Raw genomic sequence first — 21,476 nt, 5'->3', positions numbered from 1 at the left:
TTTTAAAACATGTAAAAACTTAAAGTAAGGATTACCTAGTGTTACAACAATCTAAGTCAGTATTTGTACCGGAGAATCTATGGTGTAACACCAATTTATGTCAATATGTGAACCGGGGAATCCCTGGAGTCACAATAATATTATTCAATAGGTGTGATGGGGGAATCATCGGTCTAACACGGATTTAAGTTGATAGGTGATCGGAAAATTTTTAGTGTAGCAACAATCTAAGTCAATAAATGTACCAATGAAACCTTTATGTAGGTATATTATTAGTCAATCGGTGAACCAGGAAATTCTCTGTTGTAAAAAAAATGTAAATGAAAAGATGTAACAAAAACCTAAGTCAAAAAGTGAAGTGGGAATTTCACGGTGTAGCATCAATCTTGGTCAATAGGTCCACAGGGGAATCTCTAGTGTAGCATCACATTAGGTCACTATGTCTACCTGGGGAACCTTAATGCAACTATACTTTTAATCAATAGGTGTACCCGGTAATATATGGTGTAACAAAAGTCTTAAGTCAATAGATGTACCGGGGAATCAATATAGGAAGGTTGTCCCGTTTGGTCTTATAAGAATCTAAGTAGTAATAGATATACCGGAGAATCCCTGGTGTAACAACAATCTAAGTCAGTAGGTGTTCAGAGAAATCAATACAGGGAGGTTTTCCCGTCTGGTTTAACAACACTATAAGTCAATAGGTGTACTGGGTATTCCCTGGTGTAACAACATTCTAAGTCAATATGAGTACAGGGGAATCTCTGGTGTATTATCAATCCAAGCAACTAGGTGTACAGGGGGATCCGTGGTATATCATCAATCTAAGCCACTAGATGTACCGGCGAATCCCTGGTATAGTATCAATCTAAGCCACTATATGTACCGGGGAATCCCTGGTGTAGCAACAATGTAAATCAATAGGTGTACAGGGGAGTCATTATAATGCGGGTTGTCCCGTCTTGATATTAAATGATGGGTTGTAAAAAAATGCAAAACAACTTAATACTACGTATATATATATATATATATATAAAACAAAGTCTTAAATTGATCGCTTCAAATATAACAAAAGTCGTTACCTGGTATCAAATTAGCTACATATTTTAGATAATTGTTTTCGTCCTCAGTTTCAATACTTGTCAGATTGCCACCTTGCCCTTTACAATGAATCTACAATAACAAAACAAAGGGAAGTACCGTTAGTACTCATAATATTATGATCACTTTGATGAAGGGGATTCGCCTATTTATTTGAAATGGTAGTTATTGAGAAACAAGAGATCAGCATAGTATATAAAAGATCACACAAAGAACTGTGATGGACTTTTTGCTGTCTTTCTTTTTCTCTGATTATTTTAGATTTATTTTTCTTCATACTAGCTATAGTACAAAACAAAAACGTGGAGGACAATTCATCCCTATTCCGATTAAATATGAATGTATAGTTGATGTAATATAAGCACTACATTTGTCCAACCTCATTTGCTTTTCCGGGGATGAAAAGTGCTAGTTCACAATGTAACAAGGAAACATTCATCCTTCATTAGTACACAAGCATGCTACTTTTGAGACCAACAATGCGTTTTGTTATCATGCATAAAGAAGTATACCTCTGCTTGAAGCCATTCTAAATTTCTGTAGTGAAATTTGTACGTTGATCCTTTAAAGTGAACAATACTATCTGGATAAGCTATAAAAACAGAGATATCAAGTATTATTGATTTTTTAAATTACTTAATGTCGTCTTTTTTTTTACAAATGATATGTAAGCGACTTTACTATGCGTGATTTTTTTTTCTCTCTGAAAAACACAAAAAGATAAAAGATGTACTATTTTAAACTTCGTTTTTTATATTTTGAATTTACAGATTCAGGTATGTTGTGTACACAGCTACTTTTGCATAGGTACTATTTCTTAACTATTTCTGTACTGAAAATCTGTAGTACTGGAAATTTACTTTTAATATTAAGTACTATTTCTTAACTTTAGAATTAATGTAATATTTAGGTACTTGTATTTTCCAGTACTTGATTTGTACCTAAAATATTGGTACAAAAATATTACCAACAACGATCACAGTATTCCATGTTTGATGATCAGAACTTTAAGAAATTTGAAAAAGACAAAATTTTAAACTGCTGAAAATGTAACTGTGCAACCACATAATTGATGAATGTTCAAAAAAAAAATAAAAAAATTCAACCCTTAATATATACACCGCAGGTTATGATGTCCGGACCATTACATATTGGAATGTAGTAATATTACAACCCTAAGTATATACATCTTAGTTGATGATGTCCGTACCATAACATATTGGAATTCAGTAATATTACAACCCTAGATATAAACATCACAGTGTATGGTGTCTGTACATAACATATTGGAATGTAGTAATATTACAATCCTAATTATATACATCTTAGTTTATGATGTCCATACCATAACAAATTGGAGGATAGTCACTCCATCCATCTTCAGTGCACGTGATTGGCTGGTTCCCACGTAACTTATACCCAATGAAACATGAAAAAGTTGCGGTAGAACCAATAGATGTACCAGTTTTTGTCACTTTCCCGTTTGGAATATTTGGAATGTCTTCACATTTAGCTGCAATATAGAATTTAAAGTTATTAGTTTATTATTATAGATAAACACCAAAACAGTACACGATCATGAGCTTTACTCTAGTTTAATCTTTGCAAATCACCCATACCTCCATTACATTCTCAATTGGATACTTTTCTCTTGTTGAGAGTTTTCTGATTGGCAGTTATACCATATCGTCTTATTTTGACGAAAAGCGCATTTGGCATAATGAATTATTATCCTTGTACATGTGATAACTATTGATTGTTAAACAATACATTTTACGGCTTGACCTGATTTTAAGTTAGATACATGGTATACCGCTTTCTTGAATTGTAAAATCGCAGTACACATCCGCTCTTGATATAATGCTTATACCAAGTCAGGAATTTGACAGTTCTTATCCGTTCGTTTTTGATGCGCTTTATTATTTGATTTTGCAATGTGATTATGGACTTTCCGAATTGATTTGCCTCTAAGTTCAGTATGTTTGTGATTTTATTTTTTGACAAATTTGCAATTTTTGAGATATATTGGCAATTTATATGTCAGACCATTCATCATGTTTAGTTATAGCAAAAAAAACTTAGTAAATTATTGCATCGTTCAAAATAGAATCATTTTTTTCATTTTGGGCATTTAAGGTGGTACCTAACACTACAGGGAGATAACTCTGTAAAATCAGCAAAACGTTTTAATGACGTTGTGTTGTTAAGGGAATATTAAGCTTCTCAATGATCAAAATAAGTGTTCGTCAAACTGCTATATAACCAGTGTAATTTTTCTGATTAAACGGTTGGTTCAATTTTTTATTTGTTTTTATTTTTTTGTTAAAGGGTCAAAGGAAATACTGTGTCAAAATTTTATGAATATTAAACGAGCCAAATTAATTTTAGTGAAAGTGTTGGGTACCACCTTAAGGGAAGATTAGTTCATAATTTATAAATTATATATATTATATTTTTCAACTTATAACAAGAAAACAAATTCGGCGACACCATTTTGTCTTTCTATTTTTCCTCAAACATAAAATCATCTTCTGATTTTATCTTTCACAACCCTATCTCATAGAATTATTTTTATGCACACATAGGTGTTTTTCATTAACTATCTAAGCAATCATTGGCAATTTTATACGACCAGTAGCTTGCAAATAGCACGGTGACCCCTACTTTTTATTATTATTTTTTTTGGAAAAAGCATAGAAATCTTTATTTTGGCAAAGGATAGAATAATCTGAAAAAATATACACCTGCGATCTATCTTTAATGAATGTCTATTTATCGAAATCCGGATAAAGCGTTCAAAATTATTTGCGGTATACCTGTTATTAGATTAATAATTGACAGCCATTATGATACATCTCGTGTTCTGCACATTTCGCAATTGCAGATTGCAGTCAACTAGATTTAATAACATCATTTATTCGACCTGTTAGTCAAAAGTATTTCGTTAAATATATACTTTTTAACTTTTCAAGTAGCATGCGTTCGAATCCAAAATAAGAGAGGCCTGATATCTCACAAAACAAGTTTAACCTCGCCGCATTATGCATTTTTGCGGGTTTCCTATAGTTCAGGTTCATAATTTGTAACACCAGAAGCACATTTCGTCTACAAAAGACTCATCAGTGACGATAAGTTCAAGAACATTAGAAAGCCAAATATGTATAAAGTTGATGAGCAGTGAAGATCAAAATTTCCCCAAAAGGTGTGACAAAAAAACAGCTAAGTTATCTATATAGTTATCAAAGGTACCAGGATTATAGTTTAGTACGCCAGGCGCGCGTTTCGTCTACATAAGACTCATCAGTGACTCTCATATCAAAATATCTAAAGAGCCAAACAAGCACAAAGTTAAAGAGCATTGAGGATCCCAATTTCCAAACAGTTGTCAGTGCCAAATTTGACTAAGGTAATCTATGCCTTGGATAATAACATCTTAAGTAAATCGAATAATTTACACTCTTGCAAACAGTAAATTTATAAACATTACCATATAATTGATATTCATGACATCATCGACGTGCTGACAACTGGACTGGTGATACCTTCAGGAAAGAAACGTCCACTAGCAGTGGCTTCGATTCAGTCAGCTTCATCTGGCTTTAGTTATTTAATTAAAAAGGTAAACCGTTTTGAAGGGTCCAGCTGAAGAAAGACGCCTGTGTGGGATTTTTTTTTTCTTTGTTTAAGGCCCATTGGTGGCAGTCAGCTGTTTTCTGCTGTTTTGTGAGTTTGTTGTCTCTTTGATAATATCCCGGTTACGATTCTCAATTTTAATGATATATTTTTACCATTTACACAAAAAACAACAACCATTAAATTAGAGGATTCTAACTTTGGACAGGTATACAGAGAATGCGCTAGTGAAATCTGTTCAACCACCCCTTTTAATTCAGAGCTAAGATATATACACGTATACTTACATTCGACACAACACGGTCTTGAATTACAGCATTTGCCGTGTTCTACCCATCCAGGACCAAACATCCTATTACAACTTACATCTGTGGTTACTCCGCATTTTCCTTTCGATTCCTTACATTGCCGAGTGAGTTCTGTAATGTACACATACAATGTAATATATTTAAAAAGCAGTAGTATACCGCTATTCCAGTCATAATTTCTTCAAGCAAACATCTAGGTAATAACTTAAACTGTGTGAACCAAAAGTTATAGGACGAAAACAACTAAACAAAAGAAACACTAAACTTCAACCAGAACAAACGCCAACATACATAGAAACGGAGTAGTTGATATTCTATCTTGGTACCGGACATTTTAAGGGGTCAAACATGGTTAAATGGCTAGCCAATCCTCCACCATATATGGCAGTAATAATGATATCGCTAAAATGATAATAGTACGTGACGGGAAAAAATAACAAACAAACGCAAGAAAACTCAGTCACAGCGAAATATGTTTATACAAATCATAAAAGATAATTATACCATGTAACATATGTCTATTCCGTGTAAAAACATAATGGAAAAAAAATCGTAGGTGTGCATTTTTACAGATGTCACTAGCTTAAGACAATATTAAGACACATCTGGTTACTTTTGTTAATCAATGAATATGAAAATTAAATCTTTTGACGCAATAATCATTTACATCGACGCTTGTCGAGTCGACAATCAATCTGTAAGAACTCTTCCGATTTTGTTTTCTTAAAAATCGAAATATGAACATATATAAATAGATAAAACTTTTAAGAATTGTTGTTATTTAGAATTTGTAACACAAAATGATTAAACTCATTCCTCATTCATTTTTTTAAAAACTTTCAGGAATAGATTACATTAGCTGTTTTTGGCAAAAACTTTGTATTTTATTAAGCCTTTTAAACATTGCTTGATTCGAGCGTTGCTGATGAGTAGACGAAACTCGCGTCTGGAGTAAATATAAAATTTTATTCCAGATATCTGTCTATGATGAGTTTATTTATATCCTTAAAATATAGAAATTCCTAATTATTTCAAAGATGTATAGAATAACTTAAGCGGGTCATTTTCTTTCAAAGAAACCTTAAAATTGAGAAATGAAATGGGAAATGTGTCAAAGAGACAACAACTTGTATATCTAAAACATCTCGCATATGATAAATATCTTATTGTATGTGCTTAATAAAAACTCATAAATCGAAATCAAACTGACAACGCCCAGGCTTAAAAAAGACAAGACAGTCAAAAACACACAAAACACATCATGGGCAATGTTCTAAAGACAAAGCAACTTAATCTCCCCCTCACAAAAAAAATATGTAAAAATATATGAGGGTGATCTAGGCCTAACGGTCTATTCAATTTAAAATAACTCATTTAAATAATAGAATAAGTTTTCAAAACCAAAAATTACAAGTACATACTTAAGTAATTTTAACGTTTTACGTAACGCCTCAAATTGTTACGTATTAATTAACACGTGTAGACGTAAGTAAACAGTCACCCCACTAATGCGGAATACACCATATTTGTCAATATTGATAACAAGACTAAAAATACTGCTATATTGTCGAACAGTTTGATGGTGAACCAGAACAACCATTCAACAAATGTATGAAGGGCCATCTTAGCAGCTATCCCTGCAAGCTATGCCTTCCTTTTAGTCGCTACCTGATTGAGATCACCAGGACAAAATTGGGTATATTTTAATCGACTGACTATTATTAGAGATCACAAAATTGCTTGTTCTCGAGATGCGAATCATTCAGGATGATTTTAATTAAGGGCATTACAAACGTAGGTTTAAAGAAGAACAATCGAAAAAAAAGATTTAGTTTCAATCAACCGGTGTTATTAAATTAAGTATACCAGTGTTCAATAGTTAAAAATCGATTGATAAAAAACGAGTCACTAACTAAAATAAAGGGAAACACATCAACTAGACACTAAAGTACACAAACGACAGTGCAACACACATAAATAGAATTATTAGAGAATAGCTGCCATATATCTAACTTGGTACAGGATATTTCAATAAGAAAATTTGGTTAAACCTAGTGGTTTGGCTAGCTAAACCTGGCGTTTAATGCGTGATAGATGCATACACCGCATGGTTTATCTTCTTCAAATTAGAAACATCAGAATAGTTACAGTACAAGTGTTATTCATTGGGTGTGTATTTCAATGCACCTTTAGTTAAAATTACTTAATTTTTGACATGCTAAAGGATTTCACCTGCTCACAGTGAACACAACTTTTCATTTTGAATGCATATGTATGCAGTATCTATTGTTAATACTAAAACTTACTTCCAGCACTCGATACATGGTATAGGCTGCAGGCAACAACAAGAATATAACAAAAGTTCAGCATGGTCCTGCAAAATGTGAATTATTCATATAAATACAACACAAAATGTATAACAACTTTCAATTAGTAATATTTTTTTTTTAATTATAGCTTAGTGTATATTATGTTTTATTAACTTCGTCGTTGGAAGACCAGGCTTACGGTCTACGTCTGTAGGACTGCTGCAGATAGGGTTGCTCTAGACCAGACTGGAAGAAAAGTTTCCTTTGACAAATCCCGAGTACAAGTCTGCCCCAGAATAGACATGTAGACAGGTCTGCTTTTGACCGGATTCGTGTAAGTTTTTTTTAAAGGAATGCATGCAGACGTGAAAACAACGAAATTAAATATTCACGAATTGGCAACTTTTTTCTTAAACCACTAAAATTGGTTTCAACGAAAGTCAATGAATACACAGCATATCTTTGACGATTAAATATTTGATATGAAACTTACGAAAATATGTACTCGTTGTGCACATGAATGAAATAGTTGCCACTTGATGTTTAGCCACAAACATTATCAATCAACCGACACAATATAATAACTGTATACCATTCTCAAAAGAGAACTTCTTATACTTGTCATTATAACGTACAAATGCACTGCAAACCGAAATGACGGTTCCTTATTGCAAATACAGCGATTAAATTCTGGCAATCTAATATGTCTAAATTGATGCAAACTGAAATGACGGTTCCATATTACAAATACAGCGATACAATTCTGGCAATCTAATATGTCTAACTTGATGCAATATAAAATGACATTCATATTACAAATACGGCGATACAATTCTGGCAATCTTATATGTCTTAATTGATGCAAACTGACATGACGGTTCCATATTACAAATACAGCGATACAATTCTGGCAATCTAATATGTCTAACTTGATGCAATATAAAATGACATTCATATTACAAATACAGCGATACAATTCTGGCAATCTTATATGTCTTAATTGATGCAAACTGACATGACGGTTCCATATTACAAATACAGCGATACAATTCTGGCAATCTAATATGTCTTAATAGATGAGGAAACAGATGTTGCAGTCATTATTTCCGATAATCTTTTCATTTGTATTATTCAAACCATTCTGACATAAAAATTATATTCTTATTCGACCTTTTTTTTTGGCATTTGTTACCCTCATTTATTCACATTTAATTCACAATTACTTATCGAAAGACATTAATAGTGATGCCATATTTCTAACTTGGTACAGGATATTTCAATAAGAAAATTTGGCATGTAAATTACTGGCAATCTAATATGTCTAAATTGATTTATTTGTTCTAATTTTATTCACAATTACTTATCGAAAGACATTTATAATAATTGGAAGCAATTGCTGGTGTACTATTTCCGATACAAGAGAAATTGTTTTAGAACATAGTGGACATTAAGTTTATGATCTTGTCCCTAAGATTAAACATATTTTATGAAAAGCAATCAATCCTGAAAAAAGTACTGAAATAAAATATTGGTTCATTATTTTTATCAAATTATAGAAATTACTGCATGCATATTCAACACAACACAAAGTAAACGCATTATTCTACTGACAATATCCAAATTCTTATAAAAGAATTTTATTGTGAGGCCTTTGATATTACTAGCTACAAATAACATTGCATTATTTCTGACATAAGAAGAAAAATTGATAATATGATCAATGCGATCAGCATTGCAGCATATTTTCTCTGATATTATATAAACGTTATAAAATAAAAAAATAGTTTAAAAAAAATAAATTATAAAACCTTCAAACGTCTAATGCCAGTCAATAATTCTAACTGACTTAAAGAAATGGTTGCATTTGTTTTCAACAAACACAACAGTTTCTTTGTACTTTTTAAATAGTGTGCTCCTTACGCTATTAAATTCTTATTAAAAAAAATCAAGAATTTGATATTACTTATAACAAATAACAGAGTATTAATTTAAAAAAAAAATATTGGTACTTTGAAACAATAGTTAACCAACACTCTTTATCAATAAACACAAATCAAAACTATCCCCCTAGCCACTTGGACAGTGGTGTAACAGTACAACGTAAGAACAAACTTAACAAATTTAAGAAGTTTTAACTCATCAGATAAATAAAGATTTGAATATATCTAACACAAATAAAGAGTGGTTATTGACGGGTATATCCTACCAACAAAAAGACACATATTTCAGATTTGAGAGTACTTGCAGTTACTGACAGCTAGATCAAATCCAATATCAATTTTTCTAAAAAAAAAACCTACCTCTGAGACTTTAGTCTTACCAAGATGTCTGTATATGTTGATTTGAGAACCAGTGGCAACAATTCTATTATAAGATGACGTCACTAATGTTCCTATACCGATCTTCCAATCCTTTGTGCAACGTTTGCAAATACAAAATGTTTAAACCACTATTGGACACCCACGTATATACATATTATTCTGTGGAACAGATTGTCGTTGCTTCGTCAGCAATATTGATTTCACTTGTATAATATTTTACTTCATTTGAATTTGAGGAGTGTAAGAAATCTTGAATACCATGTGTTGCACTATTATTCATAGCTTTCTGTTTTAAACATGTTAATTTATCAGAAAATGTTTATAACTATACGATTGTATGAATATACGTTCAAACACATGATCAATAATGTGACTGAAAACATAATCATAGAGTTAGCTGGCAACAATATAATTCTTGTTTTCAAATTCTTTAAAAAATAAAACCAGGGTGAATGCAAAGGCGGATTTAAGGAGAACCGAGTACCCGTGTTCCTATTTCTTGGATTGTTTTTTAATTATATAAGGAATTTATGAAGTGTGGTCAGAGCGGGGCCAGTATGAGGCAATCATTGGGTGATGTACATGAAAAGTTAGAGTGTATGCAGTTAATTTTGTAAGGCGTTGATATTGATAAACATGCTTGGGTTACACGAGTAGAAACCTCATAGTCGTCCTCGCTTTGATTAAATCGGGTTACTCGGGGAAAGCTTTTCACGTAACTGAACAAGTGACTTAGATAGTTAAATCGAACAAAAACTTACAAGTCGAGTAAACTCTTCAAACTCTTCAAAAGAATTTAAGATATGTTTGTAAACGATTTTCTGAAATATTCATTGTTAGTGTTATATTATGTCACTATAAGAGTCATTATTTGATTTGTTGACATCACTTGTTCTTCCAACTTGCTTTTTTAACTCGCTCTGTCTAAACCAAGGTTGCATTCAGTATCGTTCCAGCTGAATAGATCAACATAGGGCTACGTACACTTCTGGCTACTGAACTGCAGCTAGCCTAGCTGCTAAATAGATCTAGATGCCAACTAGGCTTTCTATTTGTTCAGTAGTCAAACGCAGCGACCAATCTGGAAAAAAAGAGCGAGTAAAATTCCGAACGGAAATGGGGAACGTGTCAAAGCGACAACAACCCGACCATAGAGCAGACAACAGGCGAACGCCATCAATGGGTCTCAAATGTAGCGAGAAAATCCCACACCCAGAGGCGTCCCTTTAACTTGCCCCTTAAAAATATGTTTGGTGATAATGGACGTCATACTAAACTCGTAATTATACACAATAAACTAAAAATTACAATCATACAAGACTAACAAAGGCCAGAGGCTCCTGACTTCGGACAGACGCAAAATTAAGAGATCTCAATATAAAATTTACGTCACACAATAATGGTATTGTTAGCAGCTTTATAAGCTAGGACAAACACAAATTCATTGGCTAGTTCTTTGTACTTTAAGTTTGATACGCGAAATAGGATTGTGGAGGTTTAATTTTAATTAGATTGTTTCGAGACGGAAAGAGCGAGTAACGCGCAAAGTTATAAGCATGGTGTCATTTTGGAAATTCAACTACAACAAAAAACGAACATCTTTAACATCACTGTTCCCTGGACAAATATTTAAAAAAAAAGGCATAATCTATCATACATAAACTCCTTTTTTATTAAACAATCATTACATTAATAATCCTAAACCATATCGACAAACTTGCATATTTTATGTGTTTCTTTCTGAATAGAAACAGAGTAACATATTTGCTCATTCAAGTAAAAATATGTTTAAGACGCATTTGTTGATGAATCATTCAGACTGAACCTGTTTTTGTTTTAAAGAAACTATCTGATAAACAATAAAACAAGTGGTAGAGCACCTCAAATTTTGACTTTCATAGATCTTGAACAAATATTAAAGTAATTGCAATCAATGTTATACATGTATATAACCTAAAATAGTGTACAAATGTTTGTATAATTTGAATCGAAGGATATAACTTTGCACATAACTCTAAACGAAAAGCAATAATGTATAACCGAAAGAACCTTAAACTTCACACATTTAACAATGATACTAAATCTAAGGCAATCTGTTCCTGGTATAAGAAAATATTTAGTTTTTTTCTAAATATTCAAGGTTTTGTAGACTGGAAATTTATATTAAAACATCACCATATCATTGATATTCTTGTCAACTCTGAAGTGCTGACTACTGGACTGCTGATACCCTTGTGATGATTAAGGTTAAACGGGTGAGCCACCAAACCGGGTGAAATGTTTTACGATAACACGAGGAAAATAATATCTCTGAAACATATAATATAGTAAAAATAAGATAAATCACACGTTATCCATGTAATCTGATATCATAGTAAATTTCGTCAAACATGATAAACGTTAAAGTTTTAAAATCTTCTTCATCGATTTCACAAATTATGTATATTTTCTTATCTCGCCGAATTTTGATGATTTTTATTAGAGAGACAAAAATTCAGATCCGTTGCTCCAGTTAAGACCAAAACGATAATCAATTAAAATGAAGTAGATTTTCAAGATATTTAACTAAATCAAAAGGGTATTATGTTAAGGTGACAGTAATTTGACGTTATACAAAAATCGTAGAATATTTAAGAGATAAATAAAGGAAAAACACATATTGGGATATACTCACATTGATACACAAAAGCGGAGTTGAGTAGTTAGTCGGTCATTATACAAAGCAGCATGTATAACCTCCTAACTGTTCACAATGTACATAGAGGGTGTATATTGTTTTTGTTGAAATTAATAATCACATTTGGGAATACTGAGTGACTTATCATTATCAACTATCAACAATAGATATAGGAAGATGTGGTGTGGATGCCAATGAGACAACTCTGCATCCAAATAACAATTTAAAAAGTAAACCAGTATAGGTTAAAGTACAGCCTTCAACACGGTGCCTTGGCTCACACCGAATAACAAGCTATAAAGGGCCCCAAAATTACTAGTGTAAAACCATTCAAACTGGAAAACAAACGGTCTAATCTATATAAACAAAACGAGGAACAAGAAACACGTTTATAAACAAACGACAAATACTGTACATCCGATCTTGACTTAGGACAGGTGCAAACATTTGCAGCGGGATTAAATGTTTTAATGGATCCAAACCTTCTCCCTTTTTTCTGAAACAATAGCATAACATCACATTTGTATATTTGATATTCGTAACGTTCAATGTAAGAAAAAGTATTTAACTTAGGGACGACATCAAAAGATCAATGTAAGATAAAACAAAACTTAATTCAAAAAAATGGGGGTGGGGGTTGAACTGATGCAAGATGTGGTTATCCGATATTGATTTTTACATATATCGTTTTGCGTCAATAATTGTTTCCCAAGTTAAGTAAAGAGGGGGGTTGGGAGGGGGGATGGTGAGTGAAAAACTATGTGAATAAAGTTTTTTTTATCCTTCATTGAATTTTTAATGTCGTCCTTTAACAAACAGAAAATGAAAAATTGAGATTCTGATCAATAGTTTAATCAGTCATTTACTGTAGACATTTATGTTGTAATTGTACGTATTGAACTCTGTAACAATAACTTGATACATGTTCATATTATCTATGCAACCGTTATGTAACCTTTATATTTAGATAACACATTGTTGAATAGTCTTCTACATCTACATGTACACCGAATCCGATACCTACATTGACTACAAACATAGAGGGGCCGTATCAAAATGTCGAAACATATTAAAACAATAAAACTGTAAAACTTGGTTGCAGGTGAAACAAAATCTGTATTTCTTATTAGGCGAGTGACTTTAACCATAAAATTAAATTTGTAATGCACCTACCTAACACACGGCTAAATTATATATCATTTTAAAGCTACACATCTGTACTATCTGTTTTGCCCGGTCGTAAAAAAACGTACGGTGCAATTTCCGTCAAATCGAGATCAAAGGCCAAGGACGAATAAGTGAATATTTTCAAAGATTTCAGCCTGATTGCATTATATGACTTTTTATATACTTAATTCACATATGCAAACAATTTAAACTTTTAGCAGAGCGATTAACAGTCATTATTCAAATTCATTTTTTAATAATTAAAGCGTGTTTTTTGAAAGAGAGCACATGTTTCCTGAAATTCGAGTAAAAGTTAACAAAATGTGTGAAAACCCAATTTTTTCTTTTTGGTGGAACTGCTAATCACTTTAAACTAAGTAATACCCTGTAATAACTATCAAAGAAGTTTTTGACATCGTAAAATTTCCTAAAAGTGTGCTTATTTCTAATCAAACAGCAAATCATAGCAACTCATACAGTTGCCCAAAATACCGCCATCTGCGAAAACACTGCTTTTAAGAATTTCTTCCTATTTAAACATTGTATGTGGTCAATATAAGATTGAATAAACAAATTCTTAAGAATCTGAAAAATTTAGAGTAAAAAAATATGTTCGCGAATCATCTTATTGCTTGAAAAAAAGGGGGTGAAACTAAGAGATTACAATCTGCATTGTAACTCCAAGTCTGAAATAAACATATTTTGACTTTTCTAATTGTTTGATTTGCAGCTTCATTATAAATATTGATGTAGTGAAAAGACCTTTTTATAACTTTTTTGTGACTTGAAAATAAAGACCAAAATAAATTAAAATAATTTTTTTGATGAAAATTGAAATTTCAAAGAATTTCAAAAAACTAGTAAGCACATTATAAAACTTGATTTCTTGATTGCTTGAATTGCGTTGTTAATTGTTTAGATGTATTAATTCATAAGATTAGAATAATTTTGAAGAAAAATTATCCATTTATACGCAAAGATTCTAGTTACAACTAGACTTCCTGAATAGCTTAAATGACTAGTTAATTTTTCATACGAGTATGACTTCATGCAAGAGCTTCTGATGACGACTGAAAAGAAGCTATCATTATCTTGAAACTTAACTTTCCACTATATAGATGAAGTCATCTCACCAAAGAGTGCAAAATTTGTGACAATGTTGGACTCGTATTTTCGTTTGAAATTGGAAATAAAAGACTCAATAGATATAGTTTACTCCATCACGTATCTTGAAATCGATGATGAGGATTGGTTGAGAAAAAGTTTTACGACAAGAGAAATGTGCATAAAACAACCCATAAAACCACCCCTTACTACAAAATTATAAACTTCTAATGTCCATCTAGCAACATTATAGCGACGCCTGCATATCTATACTACTAAAGGAGGAGACCGATTTCATTGAGCCGCAACTCCTCTGAAATAAAGGCAGCTATAGTATACCGCTATTCAATAGTGATCAATCGATTTACTAGTACATGTAACTGAAATAAATCCGGGTCACAAAGCAAAAACTAGGGAAACGCATCAACTATAAGAGGAACACAACGATATAACAGAAACACTGAACTGCTACAAAAAACACACGCCAACATACAAAGAAACAGATTATTCGATACCAACTGTCATATGCCTGACTTGGTACAGGACATTTGAAGAAGAAAAATTGTGGTTTAAACATGGTTTTCTAAACAAGAGTTCAAATGCAAAGTTGAAAATTTCATGGACGCCACTACGAGTTGGTTGAAAATTATGAGATGTCTGTTTCGCCAGATGACGACTGATAAGTTCCATCGACGTAGCCAAATTGCCGTCATCTCTGCCGTGAATGTCACCAACCGAATAAAGCTTGGCACCGAGTTAGGAAATACATGAGCCACAAGACGGGTAAAAGAGAGCAGTGGTGTAGTGATTAGTGCATCGAACTACTAACACAAAGGTTCCTGGTTCGATTCCCGTTCCGTGATGAAAATTTCAGGGACTGAATTTTCGACTCTTCCTAGACACCATTTGTGAGTATGGTCTTAAGGAAACAATGAAAGTCCGTCGGAAGGGGACGATAAATGGCTGACAGTGTAAAGAGAGAGCTATATCTCTTGCACGTTAAACACACGTTTGTAGATTTCGAAAAAGAGCAGACTAATGCCGCTACAAGGCAGCACTTGCACAAGCAAAATGGAAAGAGATTAGTTTAAGTTGCAAAACTTGTTTCCCAATCCACTATAATAAATATGTTTAAACTAAAACGGTTGTCACATGTGGAACATACTCTGCCTACCCTTTGGGTGCCCCTGAGTTCACTCAAATTTTTTTGGGGAGATTGTGTTACTCAATCTGTAGCTTTATATGTTGTGTTTTGTATTCTGTTGCTTGTCTTGTTCGTTTGTTGCACGGCTTCGTCAGTTCGTTTTTAATTATGAGTTTGATGTCCCTATAGTATATGTCGTCACTATTCAAGTAGTAAAAGGTTTTAAAATGATAGATCAGTGTAGCTAAATGTATCATGATAACGATTTGGTTCTATATATATATCACCGTGAGCAAATTAAGTTACTTAGTATTTTCGCGGATATTTGTCTAATTGCGTTTATCTTCTTCACTTTACTTTAAGGTGTTTTTTTGCCGATCTTTATTACTGCAACTTAATGTCTTATAAGTAAAAAAAATACCAAAGAGACAATCAACATCTAAAACCAAGAATCAAATAAAGTTATTTAAAACCATGAACGAAATAAAATTAAAGTCCAAGAGACGCACAACAGTCCACAAAACACAGCATACCTTGAACACGATCACTCCTAAAACAGCGAATGATATTATAAGTTAAAGAAGGGTATTTAACTTTGTCATGTTGTTATTGTACACTGCTTATAGTGTTTTACATCCACAATGACATGTTTTTGTATTTTAAAAGCTAATGTAGAAATTTCTCAAAACATCTTTTATTCAAATAATTAAAGCGATTAAACTTCTAAACACATTTAATATGATTTAATATAACACGATTTTAAACTAAATAAGAAACAGCCGCATTTTATTTAGTTCATTTACATCCCGATCTAGACAACCAAGTGTTTCTTACCAAGGTTTCTTATTTCAATGGTGCCTACGATTTAGTAGCAAAGTCATGTTTGCATTTAAACATAATTACAAAATGTAAAAAAGTTTGACTTAGTAAAAAACAGTTTAACCTCAATTACCTTGCATATATTATGTTGTAACTTTAAATATCCCTTCTTTTATTATGAAATCTCATTCTCCTCCCTGAAATTTACAATTAGCGATGTGAAATTTTAACATAAGTTAACAAAATGATCGCTTTTTGAAGATGGTAGATTTTTGGGTAACTGCAAACACTTCAATAGAAGGCTGTTCCATGAACAAAAATAAATAATAACATCTTAAGATTACAAAACAAATATTCCTTGACCTAAAATATATACATTTATCTATTTTTTTAGCATACAAATATCGATTTCCCAAGCTATAATTTGCTTTTAAAAAAAAAAATCATTTTTTTAGGATTTGTGATAAATTTCAATTTTCGGGAAATTTTGCGCATCGATTTTTTTTTTTGTTTGATTTGAAAATTATGAATCATGTTCCATAAAGTTCATATGATTTTTTGAAAAATTTTAGGGTACAAGAATTAGAAATTAGTTTTATTTAACGATTGCAAAAATTGAATTTTTTTGTTCATTACCTTTGACCTTGATTTAACAGAAAATGCACCGTACGATTTTTTTACGACCGGGCAAAACAGAAAGTACAGATTATCAGCTTTCGAATGATATTTAATACAGCCGTGTGTTAGGAGGGTGCATTAAAGTCATTAACTAAGCGTCTTTTTGAAATAAGTCACTCGCCTATATATACATTTGGAGCTATAAACACTAAATGATCTAATTTCTGTTCAAATTTTTCAGTTTATAAAGAAATACAAAAAAGCTTTACACAGTACTAACTGAAGTTCAATTAGAAAACAATATACAATAAATTCATGTTGTCTCTTTACATAATGAGCCATTCTCATAATGGTAACTTGTAGGCAAATGTAACGATATAGGAGTAAGCGTTGATATCGAATAGTTTTAAAAACATGTCTATTAGACTGGTAAATTGAGAAAGAAAACAGGGAATGTGTCAAAGAGACAACAACCGGACCAAAGAGCAGATAACAGCCGAAGACCACCAATAGGATTCTATAAGATTATATACTATATGTTTATAAAAGAATGTATCAACACTTGCCCTAATGTATGAAAGCAAACCTCTGGGTATAATGATGGCGGTTTTTGAACGATGTTGTCTCTTCGGTTATAAAATGACTTGGTGTGCAATAATGATTTTTGACAGATGTTGTTTTTCTTATATTTGAAATCTCCCTTGTGTTGCATGTGCGTCATCTGTTTGTCCCCTTCGTGATCAATATTCATACACAAAATGTAATTATCGACATTTCGTATCGACATCTTGCAATACTATGCATATTACATATTTTGCAGTTCTTTACATTCGTCAATAGTGTTTACGGTTTAAATGACCAATGTTCTTTATTGTAACGATGTATTTCTACGGCATATGTTTCAACTAACTGGTGATTTTAGTTTGTATCCCGTGTTGAAATATTTGAGATTTGTTTCTTATGTTTGATTGTCACCGAACAATAGAGTTAGAATTCGAAAGGCGAGTGAGACATGCATATTTTGTAGATATTGTCAATGTGTCAGATTGTTCATAACATTGTTGCAGGTTCCTATAAATTGTGTGTATTTCTACATTAAGCCTTTGCTTATGCATGCAATTTTTATAGAATCTATTTCATCATAGTCTTCATATTACAGGCCACAACGATCAAATACTTGATGTGTTGTGTGTATCTATCTCATTACAGTCTTTACATAACAGGCCACAACGATCATATACTTGATGTGTTGTGTGTATATATCTCATCACAGTCCTAACATAACAGGCCATGACAATCTTATACTTTGTGTGTTGTGAGTATTTATCTCATCACTGTCTTTACATAACAGGCCACGATAATCTTAAACTTGGTGTGTTGAGAGTATTTATCTCATCACTGTCTTAACATAACAGGCCACGACAATATTATACTTTGTGTTTTGTGTGTATTTATCTCATCACAGTCTTTACATACCAGGCCATTACAATCTCTTACTTGGTGTGTTGTGTGTATTTATCTCATCACAGTCTTGACATAACAGGCCAGGACAATATTATTCTTGATGTGTGGTGTGTATTAATATCATCGCAGTCTTTATATAACAGGCCACGACAATCTTATACTTTGTGTGTTGTGTGTATTTACCTCATCACAGTCTAAACATAACAGGCTATGACAATCTTATACTTGGTGTATTGTGTGTATTTATCTTATCGCAGTCTTAACATAACAGGCCACGACAATCTTATACTTTGTGTGTTGTGTGTATTTACCTCATCACAGTCTTCACATAACAGGCTATGACAATCTTATACTTGATGTGTTGTGTGTATTTACCTCATCACAGTCTTAACATAACAGGCTATGGTAATCTTATACTTTGTGTGTTGTGTGTATTTACCTCATCACAGTCTAAACATAACAGGCTATGACAATATTATACTGTGTGTATTGTTTGATTTACCTCATCACAGTCTTAACATAACAGGCCATGACAATCTTATACTTTGTGTGTTGTGTGTATTTACCTCATCACAGTCTTAACATAACAGGCTATGATAATCTTATACTGTGTGTATTGTGTGAATTGATCTCATCACAGTCTTTACATAACAGGCTATGACAATCTTATAGTTGATGTGTTGTGTGTATTTATCTTATCACAGTCCTTACATAACAGGCCACGACTATCTTATATTTAGTGTTTTGTGTGTAATTATCTTATAACAGTCTTTACACTACAGGCCATTATATTCATAATATTGTTTACATAACAGGCAACGACATTCTTCACTTGGTGTATTGTGTGTATATATCTCATCACAGTATTTACATACCAGGCTTCGACAATCTTATACTTGATGTGTTGTGTGTATTTACCTCATCACAGTCTTCACATAACAGGTCATGACAATCTTATACTTGGTGTGTTGTGTGTATTTATCTTGTCACAGTCTTTAAATAACAGGCCATGACAATCTTTTACTTGATGTGTTGTGTGTATTTATCTCATCATAGTCTTAGCATGACAGTCAACAACATTGTTATACTTGTTCTTTACATAACAGGCCACGGTAATCTTGTATTTGATGTTTTGTGCGTATTTATCTCATCATAGTCTTAGCATGACAGTCTACAACATTGTTATACTTGTTCTTTACATAACAGGCCACGGTAATCTTATACTTGATGTTTTGTGCGTATTTATCTCATCACAGTCTTAGCATGACAGTCAACAACATTGTTATACTTGTTCTTTACATAACAGGCCACTGTAATCTTATATTTGATGTGTTGTGTGTATTTATCTCATCATAGTCTTAGCATGACAGTCAACAACATTGTAATACTTGTTCTTTACATAACAGGCCACGGTAATCTTATACTTGGTGTGTTGTGTGTATTTATCTCATCGCAGTCTTTACATTCCAGGCCATGACAATCTTATACTTGGTGTGCTGTGTATATATATATCATCACAGTCCTCACATAACAGACAACGGTATATTTATATCTGATGTTTTGTTTGTATTTGTCTCCTCACAGTCTTCATATAACAGACAACAACAAGCATGTAGTCGGTGGTTTGTGTGTATTTCTTTTGTCACAGTCTTCACAGTCGTCATATACAAAAGAATGTCGGAACGTGTCTGAACTGATATCAAAAAGTAAAATGACAAAAATACTGATCTTCGGGGAAAATTTAAAACAACTGTTTTGTCGTCAATGCTCTTTAAATTTATACTTGTTTGATTTATAACTATTTTAATCTGAGCGTCACTCATGAGTCCCATGTAGACGAACTGTGCAGTGTGTCTGGCGTACTAAATTCTAAGCCTTTTACCTTGGATAAATCTGTACACTACTGGGTTGATGCCACTGCTGGTGGATATTTCGCCATGAAGGTAGAACTAGCCCAGTGGTCCCTTTATTGTTGTCATAAATATGAATTATACGGTTATGTTTTTTTTATAAATTTCCTTTGTAAAAAAGTAAGAATTTTTCGAAAGGAATAAGGTTTTTCTTATTCCAGGCATACATTACCTTTGATGTATTTGGCACATTTTTTTTGAATGTTTGGTCCTCAATGCTCTTCACCTTTATAATTGCTTGGCTTTAAAACTATTTTAATCTGAGCGTCACTAATGAGTCCATTGTAGACGAACAGTCCCTGTGGCGTATTTAATTGTAACGTTATACCTCTTCACACTACTGGTTCGATGCCACTTGCTGTTGGATGTTTCACCCTGTGGTTGACTCTTCGGTATTGACATACATATGAACTTTATGGTACAAAAGTATGAATTTTTCGAAATCTATAAAGTTTTTCTTATTCCAGGAATACAAGACCTTAGCTGTATTTGACTCAACTATTTGAAATGTTTGGTCCTTAATGATCTTTATACTTGTTTTGCTTGATAACTATTCTTATCTGAGCGTGACTAATTAGTCTGGTGTAGACGAAACACGAGCCTGACGTGTCAAATTATAAGCCTGGTACATTTGATAACTATTCAAGCCACTGGGTCGATGCCACTGGTGGTAGATATTTAGTTCCCAAGGGTATCGCCAGCCAATTAGTCCGCACTTCAGTGTTGACACACATATCAATTACTAGTATATGGCTATTTTATAAATTTTCTGTGTACAAAAAAACACATGTAGAAGAACTAACAGCTGTTCCGGTTTTAATAAGTTTTCCGTTTGGAATATTTTTGATTGTTTTTGAGAAGTAGGTAACCGCAGCAGTATTTGGCACAACTTTTTGGAAGT

At 32.6% G+C, this 21,476-nt stretch overlaps 1 protein-coding gene across 2 annotated transcripts in view; it reads right to left on the bottom strand.

Moving 5' to 3' along the window:
- The window catches only part of LOC134695041 (macrophage mannose receptor 1-like), a 159,836-nt gene that overhangs the window by 7,264 nt on the left and 131,096 nt on the right, over positions 1–21,476 (bottom strand). Inside the window, exons 1-6 of one of the 2 annotated variants that reach the window (XM_063556214.1) lie at positions 9,672–9,778; positions 7,349–7,416; positions 5,022–5,153; positions 2,447–2,614; positions 1,614–1,693; positions 1,083–1,173 (exon numbers count right to left, since the gene is read on the bottom strand). In XM_063556214.1, coding sequence (XP_063412284.1) covers positions 1,083–1,173; positions 1,614–1,693; positions 2,447–2,614; positions 5,022–5,153; positions 7,349–7,412 — 535 coding nt within the window. In that variant the 5' untranslated portion in view covers positions 7,413–7,416; positions 9,672–9,778. Of the gene's footprint in view, positions 1–1,082; positions 1,174–1,613; positions 1,694–2,446; positions 2,615–5,021; positions 5,154–7,348; positions 7,417–9,671; positions 9,779–21,476 lie in introns of those variants that run through there. The other variant, XM_063556213.1, reaches the window with a different exon arrangement.

The sequence above is a fragment of the Mytilus trossulus genome, chromosome 13, assembly GCF_036588685.1.
Source record: "Mytilus trossulus isolate FHL-02 chromosome 13, PNRI_Mtr1.1.1.hap1, whole genome shotgun sequence".
In the NCBI taxonomy this organism is placed as follows: Eukaryota; Metazoa; Mollusca; class Bivalvia; order Mytilida; family Mytilidae; genus Mytilus; species Mytilus trossulus.
This window is presented reverse-complemented; position numbering and strand designations above follow the sequence as displayed.